Source organism: Pan paniscus, chromosome 12 (genome assembly GCF_029289425.2).
Source record: "Pan paniscus chromosome 12, NHGRI_mPanPan1-v2.0_pri, whole genome shotgun sequence".
Lineage (NCBI taxonomy): Eukaryota > Metazoa > Chordata > Mammalia > Primates > Hominidae > Pan > Pan paniscus.
This window is the reverse complement of record NC_073261.2, coordinates 31,495,976-31,510,370: the sequence shown is the minus strand read 5'-3', so window position 1 is coordinate 31,510,370 and position 14,395 is coordinate 31,495,976. Positions and strand designations below refer to the sequence as shown.

Genomic DNA, 14,395 nt, shown 5'->3' with positions numbered 1-14,395 from the left:
TGGGTCTGTGTTCTCAATTCCACGCTCTTCTTCCGGCAGCTGACAACCGAAGCCGGAAGCGGGTGTCTGAGAAGAACAAGCGTGACTTCTCTGCCTTCAAGGATGCGGACAATGAGCTCAAAGTGAAAATCTCCCCGCAGCTCCTCCTGGCCGCTCATCGCTTCCTAGCTACAGGTAGCATGAGGAGGACCTTCCGGTCTTGGTGGAAATACGGTCACAGGGGAGAAGTCCTGGGTTTCCGGCTGCTTTCCCCCCATAGGACGAGGGCTACAGCAGGTGAGGGGTGCAGAGACAACACAGCCACCCCTGGAAGGGGCCAGGTGTCTGCTCCACCCCTGGGGATCTCCCTGCGATTCATTTGCCATTAATGGGCGGCTACTGCAAACTTCTAGGAAGCATCCAAGTTACTATATTTAATAGTTTGGGAAATAATGACTAGGCACTATGGCTCATACCTGTAATCCCAGCACTTTGGGAGGCCGAGGCAGGAGGATTGCATGAGCCCAGGAGTTCGAGACCAGCCTGAGCAACATGGCGAGACCCCATCTCTACAAAAAATACAAAAGCCAGGCATGGTGGTGCCCTCCTGTAGTCCCAGCTACTTGGGAGGCTATGAGGTGGGACAGTTGCATGCCTGTGGTCCCAGCTACTCAGGAGGCTGATGTGGGAGGACCGCTTGAGCCCAGGAGTTTGAAGCTGCAGTAAGTTGTGAATGCACCACTGCACTCAGCCTGGGCCACAGAACAAGATTCTGTCTCAAAAATAACAAAAAAGAAAATAACCACTGAGGTGGGCCCCTAGGCTGGCCAGGCCCATCAGGGCTTGTGGAATGGGAAGGAGAAGGGACGCTTCCCCTTCTGCAGGCCTGCTGGGTGTGGCTGGACCCCTCGTGTGCTCACCCACTCTGAGGAGCTTGCATCCAGCTCTGCTCTTACTCTCCAGCTCTCCCCTTTGCAGACGTGTGCTGGTTCCCGCAGGAATTCACCTCTAGTTCAGAGACATTTCTCTTTTCAGCCCTGATTCAAAGCTCCATTGGGGACTTGGGTGACAGGTTCTGCTCTGCCTGCTCTGTCCCCCTCTTCCCCTGGCCCAATTCATCTTCCTTCCCACCCCTTACTTGCTAAAGGGGTGGTAATTCCCTCTCCATTATTTTTCCTGTGGGATATTGATGCTGATGCAATAATTATAGTCATATATACTAAGTGCTGTCCATGTGCTATCCCATTCACCCTCACAACCACCCTGTGAAGCTTTTACCCCCATATTACAGATGAGGAAACTGAGATGCAGGTTAAGTAATTTGCCCAAGGTCATGTGCTGTTCTTGCAGGAGCCACTGTTCAAGCCCAGGCAGGCAGGCAGCCTTGGATCCAACCAGTCAGAAGCCAAGCGTGCTCACTCCCCAGGGAGGTGCAGAACCGAGGGCCGGCCGAGCAGGGCGGGAGTCGTCTGAGCACAGCGTGGCTGCTGTGGTTGGGGTGGAGGCACAGCAGTGATTGAGCTTTAGGGCCACCTGGCCAGCCCCGTGTGAGGTCTCTTCTCTCTCCTCCTACAGAGGTCTCTCAGTTTAGCCCCTCCCTGATATCAGAGAAGATCCTGCTGCGGCTACTCAAGTACCCAGATGTCATTCAGGAACTCAAGTTTGACGAGCACAATAAGTACTACGCCCGCCATTACCTGTACACCCGAAATAAGCCGGCCGACTACTTCATCCTCATCCTGCAGGTGAGCCCGCTCAGCCCTGGGCCTGCCACCTGCTCCCCCGGCACTGCAGCAACCCCCAGGCCCTCTCTCCCACCTGCTGCGGAGGTGCATGGCTTCCCCGCCTGGGGAGCCTGCTGCCTGCCCTTGAGCCCCGCCTGCCCCACGTGGCCATCCTCTCCCTGAGAGGCCACTCTTGATCTCACAGGTCAGGCCCCTGAGCTCTCCAGGGCTCCAGTACTGGCCCTTCCTCCTGCCCCACCGTCCCTTGTTCCTCACTCCCCATCCTGCCTCATCCTTTGTTTCCTCCCTCACTTGGTCTCTAACTCCAGCCCTGTGTTTTTTCAGGGGAAGGTGGAGGTGGAGGCAGGGAAGGAGAACATGAAGTTTGAGACGGGCGCCTTCTCCTACTATGGGACTATGGCCCTGACCTCGGTCCCCTCCGGTGAGTCGTTGGGCATGGTCTTTGCTGCCCTTTGGACCCCCTGCAGCTGGGGAGCCATGGACCGACACCAGAACTGAGCATGGGCCCGAGAGCTCATAGCCAGCTGGCTGGGGCAGAGGGAGGCTGGTGAGGCGGGAGCCGCCAGGGCCCGGAGCGGGTGGTGTGGAAGAGCAGAGGGAGCTGCCCCTTTGGATGGGGTCCAGAAGCTGGAGGGGAAAAGAGGAGTGAGGGATTTTAGAGTAAAGGCCTGGAGGCAGCGGAGGGCATGTCCAGAGGCTGTGAGGAGACCAGCCTGCTTGGAGAGGAGGCCTGTGGGGAGGAAGGCCCAGGGCCCTGCTCCTGAGGACAGGAGGGGAGTCTGAGCGTCCAAAGTGACTGGGGTCAGGAGCCAGGCCAGGGCCTGTTTGCCAGGGCAGGCTGCAGATGGGTTTGGCTTTTCGGAGGACGCGGCTACTGGGTTTTGGTTAGAGGTCAGCTCCGATGGAATAAAGGGGCTTGGGGACAGACAGAAGGGAGACTGGGCACCCTCCGAGAGGTGTTATGGAAGGTCCGGGGATGCGCCACTCTGGCCGCCCCAGTGCCCTCTCCTGTGCTGAGTGGCTCAGGCTTTCCCCGCAGAGCCCCACAGACAAGGCCCCGCAGGCTCAGGTCTCGCCAGCTCATCTCCTCGCTCCTCTCCAGGCTTCGGTCCTGGGGCGAGGTTGCTGCAGGGTAGAGAGAGAAAGTCCACTTTGGTGCTGGAGAACAGGCCACGCCAGTGGGGTACGAGCTGCAGCTCCCAGAGAACCTCTGTGCTGTGCCTCTCACTGTCCTTTGACAAAAAGGACCCCGAGGGGGAACGGGGGTAGGGCACCCATGAATACTGACACCCAGCTTGGCTTATCCACCATGTCCTCGGCCCCTCCACCAGATGAGTGGGGCATGGCAGGCTCCCTGGGCAGGGGACAGACAGGGCCCCAGAGCGGGGCTCTGAGCAGGTTAACCCTGTCAGATGCCTCAGGCCTGGGGACGACTTCCTGTGCCTCCAAGAGCAGCTGTTCTCTGTTCAGTTTGAGGAAATCTCATTCAGAAGGGCGGGCAGGCACGGGAGGCTTCCCCCAGGCACTGTTTGTGCAGTGAAGCCTCAGAGGCCCGGTTAGGGCCCAGGCTCTGTCCGTTGACCCATAGTCTCTCTGTTCCCACTTGGTGTGGCCAGAAGAGAGGGGAGATGACTGGGCACACTCAGCCAGCTTCTGCCTGTCTCCGCACAGGGCTCACCGCTGTGCCCTGAGCACCCTTCCCAGCAGAGCCATGTCCCTTTCTCCACTGGGCCCGTCTCTGCCCAAAGCAGCCTGGCCCCGTCAGGTCTGCCTCTGTCCTGTGCCTGTGGTTCCGTGTCCTGTCTCCTGACTGCGCCCATCACTGACCTTCTCTTTTGCTCCAGTGCCTTCAGTCCAGGTCGGGTGTCCGCCTGGCAAGCGGAACTCCCTGCTCTGCTGGCTCACAGGTAACGTGGCATAGCTGAGGGTCACGCTGCCACCTGCTGCCTGTGCCTGCACACTGCAGCTGCATTAACCTCCCCACACGGACCCGGACCCCCGCCTGCTCAATGTGGGCCGCCCGACCTCAGTGGCTCTGCTTGGCTGGGGCCCAATTTCTAGGCAGCTTTGCTGCCTCCGCTCTAGAAGGGGCCCCCAAAGATCTCTTAGTGCTTGAGATCACACACTCATAGACACATACACACAGAGACACACAGAGAGATACACATACAGATACACATAGCCATAGATACACGCAGAGACACACACAGTGAGAGACCACACGCAGAGAGACCGCACACACAGAGAGAGACCACACACACACAGAGACCACACACAGAGAGAGACCACACACAGAGATACCACACACACAGAGAGACCACACACACAGAGACCACACACAGAGACCACACGCAGAGAGACCACACACACACAGAGAGACCACACACACACACACAGAGACCACACACAGAGACCACACGCAGAGAGACCACACACACGCAGAGAGACCACACACATGCAGAGAGACCACACACACACCCAGAGACCACACACCCAGACACACACACAGACAGAGATACTACAGACACCCATAGACAGAGATGTCACACACAGAAACACACATGCGGATACACCCATAGACACACAGATGCCACAGAGGCATACACAGAGAAACACCCGTAGACACACCAGGATACACATACACACATAGATACACCACTCATAGACACACAAACACACACCCATAGGCACACACACAAAGAGACACACACAGACACACACCCATGGACACACACACACACAGAAACACCCACCCATAGGCACACACACAGACACACACAGATACACATCCATAGACACACAGACACACAGGTATATATACACAGATACACCCATAGACACACAAACACAGAGACACACAGATACCACACACAGACACACACAGATACACCCATAGACACACACAGAGATACCACACACTGAAACACACATCCATAGACACATACACACAGAAACACACCCACAGACACACACACATGCACACCTAGAGGATAGGCTGGGAGTGGAGGGTTGCTCCTGGCCCAGCCAAGTGAGCGCCGGCCAGCCTGCTGCCCTCCACGGCCAAGAGGAGACGCACCCCAGCGGGTAAGCACTTCCTGCTCCAGGCCACCCACACACCGTGTCAGGGTGACTTGTCATCTCATCAGCTTTCTCTAAAAGACTTTCCAATTTTCTTCACAAGCTTTGCTTCCCGTTCAGCTGCTGGCCCAGTAGGCAACTGCGAGGCCATGAGGGGCATGGCCCCGGGTCAGACTGCCTACTCAAGAGCCACCTCCACAGTTGCTGGCTAAATGATAGTCTTTGTTTCTGCTTTCCCCTCTGTGAAATGGGAACAATGCGTGTACCCCCTTCATAAGAGTTATCAGGAGAGTACGTGAGAGAATTCATGTAAAATGTTGAGTTAGAGCTCAATTATTATTATTTCTGTTTTTTCCTGATTACAATGAAAATGTGGTGTTCCAACCAGAAAGTCTTTCAGGAAAGGCCAGTGCCATATGCTGCTTCTGGCCTTGGATGTGTCATGCTCCTGATGCCTGTCCGGGGAGTCGGTGGGAATAGGGTCAGACTCATTCAGCTTGAGGCTTGCTGGGATTCCCGTGTGCAACCAGGCCGCAGAGGGCACAGGACGGTGCTGGTCTCATCAGGTGTGGCCTGTGCCCATCAGGAGCAGCACCAGCATCTTTCAGCTCCTCACACCCCAACTGCCCTAAAAACCCGTCACCTCAGCCTGGGGATTTCCATTTTACATTTGTACAGCTGGGCCTTCTTCCATCTGAACTGTTCCAAGGTATACTCTGCTATTTTGACCCTCTGTTTAATAAATAAATAAGTAGATGAAAAGGTGACTTAGAAGCAGTTACTCCCTGTCCCTTTCAAACCTCCCCAGTGTGACCTCAGCCTCCCTCCCCTCCTCTGGGCTTGCTCTGGTTTCATGGATGGCCGGGAGGTGATGCACCTGTGGTTTGAATCCTGAGAGCAGGTGTGCCCTCATTGATTAATTCTCCACTTTACGCTTTATGCATATTCATGGGGGTCTTTATTATAAACAATACCATGATATAAACTTTTTTATGCAAAAAAGCAAAAAACTTTCCCTGTGTTTAAGGTTATGTCCTTAGGATATCCTTTCAACAATGAAATTACCAGGTCAAAACCTTGCAGTTGGCCGTGCGCGGTGGCTCACGCCTGTAATCCCAACACTTTGGGAGGCTGAGGCACGTGGATTGCCTGAGGTCGGGAGTTCGAGACCAGCCTTGGCCAACATGGTGAAACCCCATCTCTACTAAAAATACAAAAATTAGCCGGGCGTGGTGGCAGGTGCCTGTAATCCCAGCTACTTGGGAGGCTGAGGCAAGAGAATCGCTTGAACCCAGGAGGCGGAGGTTGCAGTGAGCTGAGATCGTGCCATTGCACTCTAGCCTGGGCAACAAGAGCGAAACTCTGCCTTAAAAAAAAACCTTGCAGTTTTTGTTTTATTTATTTTTTGCTTTACTCATAAAATAAGGTAGCTTATTGGGAAAATAGAAAAAAGTCTTGAAAAAATTAAAAAGCATCATAATTTCATCTCTCAGAGACAAAATGGATTTTGGTGAATTTTTTCTAGGACCTCTGTTTTTTTGTTTGTTTGTTTTAAGAGACACGTTCTTTCTCTGTCACCCAGGCTGGAGAGCAGTGGTGCAATCATAGCTCACTGCAGCCTCAACCTCATGGGCTCAAGTGACCCCCACCTCAGCCTCCGAAGTAGCTGGGACTACAGGCAGGTGCCACCATGCTGGGCAATTTTTTTTTTAACTTTTTGTAGAGATGGGGGTCTCACTATGTTGTCCAGGCTGGTCTCAAACTCCTAGACTTCCCCCACCTCAGCCTCTCAAAGCACTGGGATTACAGGCATGAACCACTGCACCTGGCCGGACCTCTAGTCTTAATAGGTCACGTCACTAATTTTTTTTTTTTTTTTTTTTTTTTTGAGATGGAGTCTTGCTGCGACGCCCAGGCTGGAGTGCAGTGGTGCGATCTTGGCTCCCTGCAACCTCCACTTCCCGGGTTCAAGTGATTCTCCTGCCTCAGCTTCCCGAGTAGCTGGGACTACAGGCGTGCGCCACCACCCCCAGCTAAGTTTTGTATTTTTTTTTTTTTTGAGATGGAGTCTTGACCCTGTCGCCCAGGCTGGAGTGCAATGGCGCGATTTCAGTTCACTGCAACCTCCACCTCCCAGGTTCAAGTGACTTTCCTGCCTCAGCCTCCCGAGTAGCTGGGATTACAGGCATGCACCACCACCCTTGGCTAATTTTTTGTATCTTTAGTAGAGACGGAGTTTCACCATGTTGGCCAGGCTGGTCTTGAGCTCCTGACCTCGTGATCCACCCGCCTCGGCCTCCCAACGTGCTGGGATTACAGGCGTGAGCCACTGTGCCTGGCCAAATTTTGTATTTTTAGTAGAAACAGGGTTTTGCCATATTGGCCAGGCTGGTCTTGAACTCCTGACGTTAGGTGATCCGCCCGCCTCGGCCTCCCAAAGTGCTGGGATTACGGGTGTGAGCCACCGCACTCTGCCCATGTCACTAATTTGTGTTGGTTTAAATTCAGTCTCTTGGCCAGGCTTGGTGGCTCATTCCTGTAATCCTAGCACTTTGGGAGGCTGAGGCAGGAGGATCGCTTGAGCCCAGGAGTTTCAAACCAGCCGAGGTAACATAGCAAGACCCTTTAAAAAATAATAATAGTAAAATAAATTCAGTTGAAAAAGAAAATAGATTGTTTATTTTAAAAATAAAATTCAGTTCCTGTTTCTAGAGTGTTAGCATTAATTAAAAGCATTCCATCATTCAGATAGCTATGTGAAGTATTAAGTAATACCCCTAGTATTTCTGCTTTTCCTAGAACTTAATCAGAGATGTTACTCATTAGATACTTGCACTTGATCCTCTAATGATCCTCTAAAATATTTCCTGTTCTTGCATGGGAATACCACAACCTCATCATAGAATGGCCAGTTTCCTGAGAAACTATAAACTATAAACTGTAAACTAGGAAACTATAGTTTCCTAGTTTTATAAATAAAAATCAAAGCTTTACTTAAGCACAAAGATAGAGTATTACTCAGTTTAGTCTCTGTTGTTATACCCTGGCTTCTTTTCAGTTTTATGAAAATAATTAGATGTTTTAGGAGCATGAAATTACTAGCTTTCCAGCTAAAATGTTCTCAAATCTACAAAATACAGAGCTACATAAACATGAAACCACTTTTGATAACGTCAGTCATAAAGACTTGAACTCAGACTTCTCTCTCTTTTTTTTTTATTTAATTAGATCTTGGGTTCAGAGTTGAATTAATGATTATCCTCAGTTCATGACCCACTAAGACCTTACCAGGTCCCTCTTTTGTCTCATTTAATTTTTATTTTCCCCTTTGTTCTTCATCTCTACTCTTCTTCCTTCCCTAGCTATCCAACACACACACACACACACACACACGCGCGCGCGCGCGCGCACGCCCTTAGTTAAAAATTGTATTGGTCATTGAGTCACTAGATTCAGTATGTTTGTTCTCTTCACTTGGCAATTTGTTAGAATGGCTAACTTAGTAACTTAATAGTTAAATAAGCAAATCAGCTTAGTCCGCTTCCTGTTTGTTTAAAACCATCCTGCATGTCTTCACAATTAACTTCTTTGTGCATTTCATGGTTTCCTGTGTTCTCAAAAACAAGTTAATGATATACAGTAACGTATATCATTTGAAAAAGCAGTTTCTTTTTCAAAATAAGAAGCCCATTCTTCCTTATTCAAGATTGTTACAACTCTTATTCGAGATTCGAGATTGTTACAACTCTGCCTCATGAGAGGGGAGAAGCGCCTGTCACCTTGACCCGCCCCGGCCAGGCTGGCTGGGTTAAAGGTGGAAGTGGGTAGGACTGTGTTTCACGCTGAGTAGGTTGTGTGCAAAACACACTTTTGACTCCATAAAAGCATTTTCTTTTTTGGGTGTTCGGCGGGTGGACAGAGTGTAGTGGTACAATCTCGGCTCGTTACAACCTCCGCCTCCCAGGCTCAGGTGACCCTCCCACCTCAGCCACCCAAGGAGCTGGGGCCACAGGTAAAAGCCACCACGCCTGGCTAATTTTTGTATTTTTTGTAGAGATGCGGTTTTGCTGTGTTGCCCAGGCTGGTCTTGAACTCCGGCTCAAGCAATCTGCCCGCATCGGCCTCCTAAGGTGCTTACAGGTGTGAGCCACCTCGCCCAGCCCCCGATAAGAGCATTTAAGAGGTGACAGGGCTGGCAGGGCCATAGTGGCTCACACCTGTCTGTAATCCCAGCACTTTGCGAGGTTGAGGCAGGCGGATCACCGGCAGTCATAAGATCGAGACCATCCTGGCTAACACAGTGAAACCCCGTCTCTACTAAAAATACAAAAAAAAAAATTAGCTAGGCATGGTGGAATGCGCCTGGGTGACAGAGTAAGACTCCATCTCAAAAAAACAAAAACAAAACAAAACCAAAAAAAAACAAGAAAAAGAAAAAAAATTATCCAGGCGTGGTGTTGGGCGCCTGTAATCCCAGCTACTCAGGAGGCTGAGGCAGCAGAATTGCTTAAACCTGGGAGGCGGAGGTTGCAGTGAGCCAAAATCACGCCACTGCACTCCAGCCTGGGTGACAGAGTAAGACTCTGTCTCCAAAGAAAAGGTGTGACGGGGCATCTTATGTGTGGGGTGTGTATTCACAGAGAGAGAGTGCAAACTATACATTCTTCCTTTTAATGCATATTTTTTATTTAAAAGTATGCAGTTTATGTCACTTGATACAAGCTGGTATTGAGACAAGGATGGCAGTTTGCTTGTTTGTTTTGAGACAGAGTCTTGCTCTGTCACCCAAGCTGGAGTGCAGTGGTGCCAGCTTGGCTCACTGCAATATCCACCTCCCAGGTTCAAGCGATTCTCCTGCCTCAGCCTCCCAAGTAGCCGGGATTACAGGTGTTTGCCACCACGCCTGGCTAATTTCTGTATTTTTAGTAGAGATGGGGTTTCACCATGTTGGCCAGCCTAGTCTCCAACTCTGACCTCAGGTCATCCTCCTGCCTCGGCCTCCCAAAGTGCTGGGATTACAAATGTGAACCACTGTGCCCAGCCTAAGGATGGCAGTTTGCCTGTCCTGCTAGGATGATCATTGTGTTGCCCTTGACTGATTGGTTGTTGTGGGAAACGAGAGATTTTGTAGCCATAAACTTTCTAAGTCTGTGGTTTTTATTTTCTGTTTGGTTGATTTGTTTTGGTAGACTTTTTAATACTTGTTGCACAATAGTTCTAAACAAACTAATTCATTTGCTTTAACGAAGTCAGACCTTATGCAGTCAGACCTTCTACATGCTTCTGTTTGTCCCTAAGAATGACTTCCTGTTCCTGGGTGGGGTGTCCCTGGGCTTCCATGGGATGAGGTGAGACATGAGGGTGAGAGTGGGCATCGGAGTGGCCTTTGGCATGACAACCTCTGCTCTCCCTGCAGACCGTTCCCCAGCACACCCCACCCCACTCAGCCGCTCAGCTTCCCTCAGTTACCCAGACCGCACAGACGTCTCAACTGCAGCAACCTTGGCAGGCAGCAGCAACCAGTTCGGCAGCTCTGTCCTGGGCCAGTACATCTCTGACTTCAGCGTCCGGGCACTCGTGGACTTGCAGTACATCAAGGTGAGTGCCTCACCGCCCTATCTGGGCAGTGCTATCTTCTGCTCAGGAATCAGCTACTACTTTCATCCACCAAACCCAGCATGGTGGGCCCAAACCCGAGATGCCTTTTTCTTCTGGAGATGGGGTCTTGCTCTGTTGCCCAGGCTGGAATGCAGTGGTGTGATCATAGCCCACTTCAGCCTTGAACTCTTGGGCTCAAGGATTCCTCCCACCTCAGCCTCCTGAGTAGCTGGGACTACAGGTGTGCATGTGGCTTCGGGTTTTTTTTTTTTTCCCCTTATAGAGATGGGGTCTCACTGTGTTGCCCAAGTTGGCTTGAGACTCCTGGGCTCAAGCGATCTGCCCGCCTCAGCCTCCTGAAGTGCTGGGATTACAGGTGTGAGCCACTGTGCCCAGCCCTGAGATGCTTTCTTCTCTTGTTCGTGCACCTTGTTCTTTGTAAGGGCTTCCAGAGACGCTGACTGGTCATGTTCTCTCTCAACTCACAGCCTCAATCCTGGCCCTGTTTCTCCAGGCCTGGTGATAGGGTCTGCCTCCCAGCCCCTCTCTCCATGAACTCATCCCTTCCTCATGCAGATCACTCGGCAGCAGTACCAGAACGGGCTGCTGGCTTCTCGCATGGAGAACAGCCCTCAGTTTCCCATAGACGGGTGCACCACCCACATGGAGAACTTGGCCGAGAAGTCTGAGCTGCCTGTGGTGGACGAGACCACAACTCTTCTCAACGAGCGTAACTCCTTGCTGCACAAAGCCTCCCACGAGAATGCCATCTGACAGGAGGGCCCGGGGCCCCCTGCCCACCCTGCGGGGGCCTCCCCAGTGGGCCCACATGAAGAGAGGGAACCTGTTAGTCCAGAAAGGATACGGATAGATAGCCTGTCTGACTGAACAGCCAGATGGCCCCCAGCCTATGGGGGATCTGGCCTCTGCCAAGGACCTCTGAGTAGCTCTGAGGTGGCACTGTCCAGCCCTGGATAGGGGGGGCAGTGGGCCAGCTACCATAAGCAAAGGCTGTTTTTTACTGAGAGAATTTCTAAAGTAGGCTCATCACTTTTTTTTAAATATCATTTTGGGAAGGGAAGACAGGGTTAAGGAACTTTATTTAAAAAAAAAATATTTTTTTCCTAAAAACTATAAAAGAGGAAGGGTTTCTTGTCCCGGGAAGCAATGGACATAATCTGCTCCCAGCCATGGCCTTCCAGCTTGTGTCCCTGATTCAGGGAGCTCTCCCTTCCTCCTCCTCCTCCTCCTCCTCCGGAGGTGGGATCCCAGAGCCTGCCAGTGGAGGCTTATCTGTTGGGAGGAAGACAGCTCTTCACAGAAGCAAAGAACAAAATGGCATGGAGATCAGCTGCCTGAGCACCTGCGCTGTAGCTTATCTGACAATGCTGAGGCCAAGAGCTCCTGGGTAGCTGTGATCAGGGACATGATAATCTGAGCTATGCAGAGGAGCACATCTGTTGTCAACTGCTGTACCCAGAAATCTAGAACTCTGCCGACAGCCTCTCCTGGTGAGTCGGGACTCAGCTGAGGACACATCCCCACCCTGCCTCCCATCTGGCCCTTTGGACAACTGGCCCTTTGTGACAGGGCTGACTCAAGTGTTAGGCAGGGTCTCAGGCCTTTGATTGCTCACCCCTGCTCCCCAGGCCTTGCCCTCACTTTTACCAAAGGTTCTCCCTTGGCGGGAGGGCATCTGTGTTGGAGGTGATTTGTCTGGGTTCTTCCTTTTGGCTCCAGAAGGAACTGTCAGTCATCAGCATCTGCGTTGTTAGCAGTCAGTACCACCCCCGCCCCACAATGAGTCAAGGCTGACTTGTTGACTGAAGCCTTTTTCCCAGACCCCTTATTTCGAATCCCCAAGCTTCAGTCCCTCTTGGGGGTGGAGACAAGAGGACATGTGGGAAGCCACGGAAGCAGGTTCTTTATGTCCTTTCCTCTGTGGCTGGCAAGGCTCACCTGGCCTTATCCACCCACTTATGGAACCTCAGAAGAGGAGGGCTCCTCCTAAAGGCATGCAGCTTGCAGCCCCTCTTTCTCACACATGTGATCCTAGCGTGAGAGGTCATCCTGCCCTTGCTGAAGTTAGTAGTACTGTACTAAGAGCTCTGCCCTCATGTGAATTCCTGCCCTGGCGCCTCTTCCCTGGGGCTGAATGAGGCCCTGCTGCAAAACTCCAGGCTTCCCAGGGTTGGGGAGGCTGTGGGACCAAGGTCCATGTTGGTCCTTCCACTGGGTGCAGCAGGAGCTGGGTCCCGAGAGCTTGGCAGGTGAAACTCTGCAGGCCTTCCGCCTGAGTATTATTTATTCACTCCTTTCCTCACCCCAAGTGCCCTGCTCTCCAGGTGCCTAGAGTATCCTAACTCTTAGGACCAGGGATTGTCTTGCACCAAGTATGCCTACCCCTGGCCAGTCTGAGGTCTCCTAGCCATAGAACTGACTCCTAGAAGCCTGGAGAGAAGGTGGTGACACCCATGGGTTCTCAACTGTAAGGAAAAAAGACACCAGACTTTTGTTCCCTATTGGGGGAAAGCCCTTAGTCTTGTACAGGAGCAGCTTGCTCCCAAGTCCTTTTGGAAGCTGGCAGAGCTATATTCCTGACAGCCCTGACTGCCATGTAGAGCAAAAGACATTGGTGGGGGTATGTGAAGCAAAAGGGGCAGGTGCACACACCTCCACAGTGACCTCTGTGCACACGGTTACCACCAACTGGCTGGCCCTCCTACTCTTCCCTGGCCCATTGATCATCCCTTCTCACAGAGGGTCATCATTATTTCCAAATATTGTTTGTCTGATGACTTCCTCTTCCCAGTGCAATTTTTCCCTTCCTATTTCAACCTCTGGTTCCTGGGATGAGCCATACCCTGGAACTGGCCCACCCACTGTGTCTTCCATGTAAGGGAGACCTTTGCAAAGGGCATCCAAATGGGTAGGCAGGTGACAGCCGCCGTATTTATTTTGCATAATATTTTAATTTGTATATTTTTGTGATTTATTTTGGCGTTATGAGTTTGACTCTCGGGGAGTTTTGTTGTTATGACTCTTGTGTCTTTTGTCACAAAACAATGATATTTGCTAAACGATATATGGAATTTATTTTTGATTGGTAATAAAAAATCAAATATGTATAAATCCTGGTGAATCTACAACTTGCCTGTTTGTTCTGTCAGTATTCAGTATGTTGTTGAGATAAAAGTGGCTGTGGCTGGCTGTCTCTTGTGATGGGGCAAGGGCAATAAAGGATTCTAGGACCATTCAGCAGTGAAATGCAATCAGAAATGGAATTTCTAAATATAGTCAAGGCTGTCGTCACAGGAGTGAGAGGGACGTGGCTGCTGGCAGACATACAGGACAGATGTGCTCAGCTGCCATAAGCATGAGTCCTGTGAAACAGATCCCATAGGGCCCTTGGCTTGTGAGTACTGGAAGGGCAGTGGGCTTCAGCAAATTGCCCCTCCTCCCTACCCATGGGACTGAAAGAAGCTTGATCCAAAAGTATGAGTAATATTGTTTTATAACATGCAGCTGCTTTTTCGTCCACACCTACAGGCTAGTGGTTTCAAAGTTGGAGTGTTCATCCCTTGAAGAACCTGAGTTACGTCACTATACCCACTCTCAAAGTTGCAGCACTGCAGGGGACTCCCATGGTGCTGTACAGGTGCTGCAGGCGGGCTTGTGCGATTGAGTGTGCTGAGGCCAGGGGCTCCAAGCATGCAAAGTTCAATGGAGTAGACAAACTGGGGGCATCTATGTAGGCAACAAAGAAAAGAGGATATTCCAGATAAAAGAGGTACACATGCCAACGTCTGTGTCTGGGGCAAGATTTGTAAATTATCTTCATCCATCTGTTCCACACGTTTAAATCCCTATCGCACGCCAGGTACTACCAACCCCTCTGTGAATTTAGTGAAGAACCTTCCCACCACCCCAAGGGGGACAGTCACACACAGCTTTGCCATTTGCTGTCTCCCTGACCTGGGACACATCTCCTAAGT

General features: G+C 51.3%; 1 protein-coding gene across 4 annotated transcripts in view; it reads left to right on the top strand.

The window, feature by feature from the left end:
• The window catches only part of CNNM4 (cyclin and CBS domain divalent metal cation transport mediator 4), a 49,941-nt gene extending 36,404 nt beyond the window's left edge, over positions 1–13,537 (top strand). The window contains exons 3-8 of one of the 4 annotated variants that reach the window (XM_034953742.3): positions 40–174; positions 1,555–1,724; positions 2,049–2,145; positions 3,569–3,631; positions 10,219–10,400; positions 10,889–13,537. In XM_034953742.3, the coding sequence (XP_034809633.1) occupies positions 40–174; positions 1,555–1,724; positions 2,049–2,145; positions 3,569–3,631; positions 10,219–10,400; positions 10,889–11,089 (848 nt within the window). In that variant the 3' untranslated portion in view covers positions 11,090–13,537. The remainder of the gene's footprint in view (positions 1–39; positions 175–1,554; positions 1,725–2,048; positions 2,146–3,568; positions 3,632–10,218; positions 10,401–10,888) is intronic. The other 3 variants (XM_034953743.3, XM_003805744.6, XM_008974473.5) reach the window with 3 other exon arrangements.
• Positions 13,538–14,395: the final 858 nt, after the last annotated feature.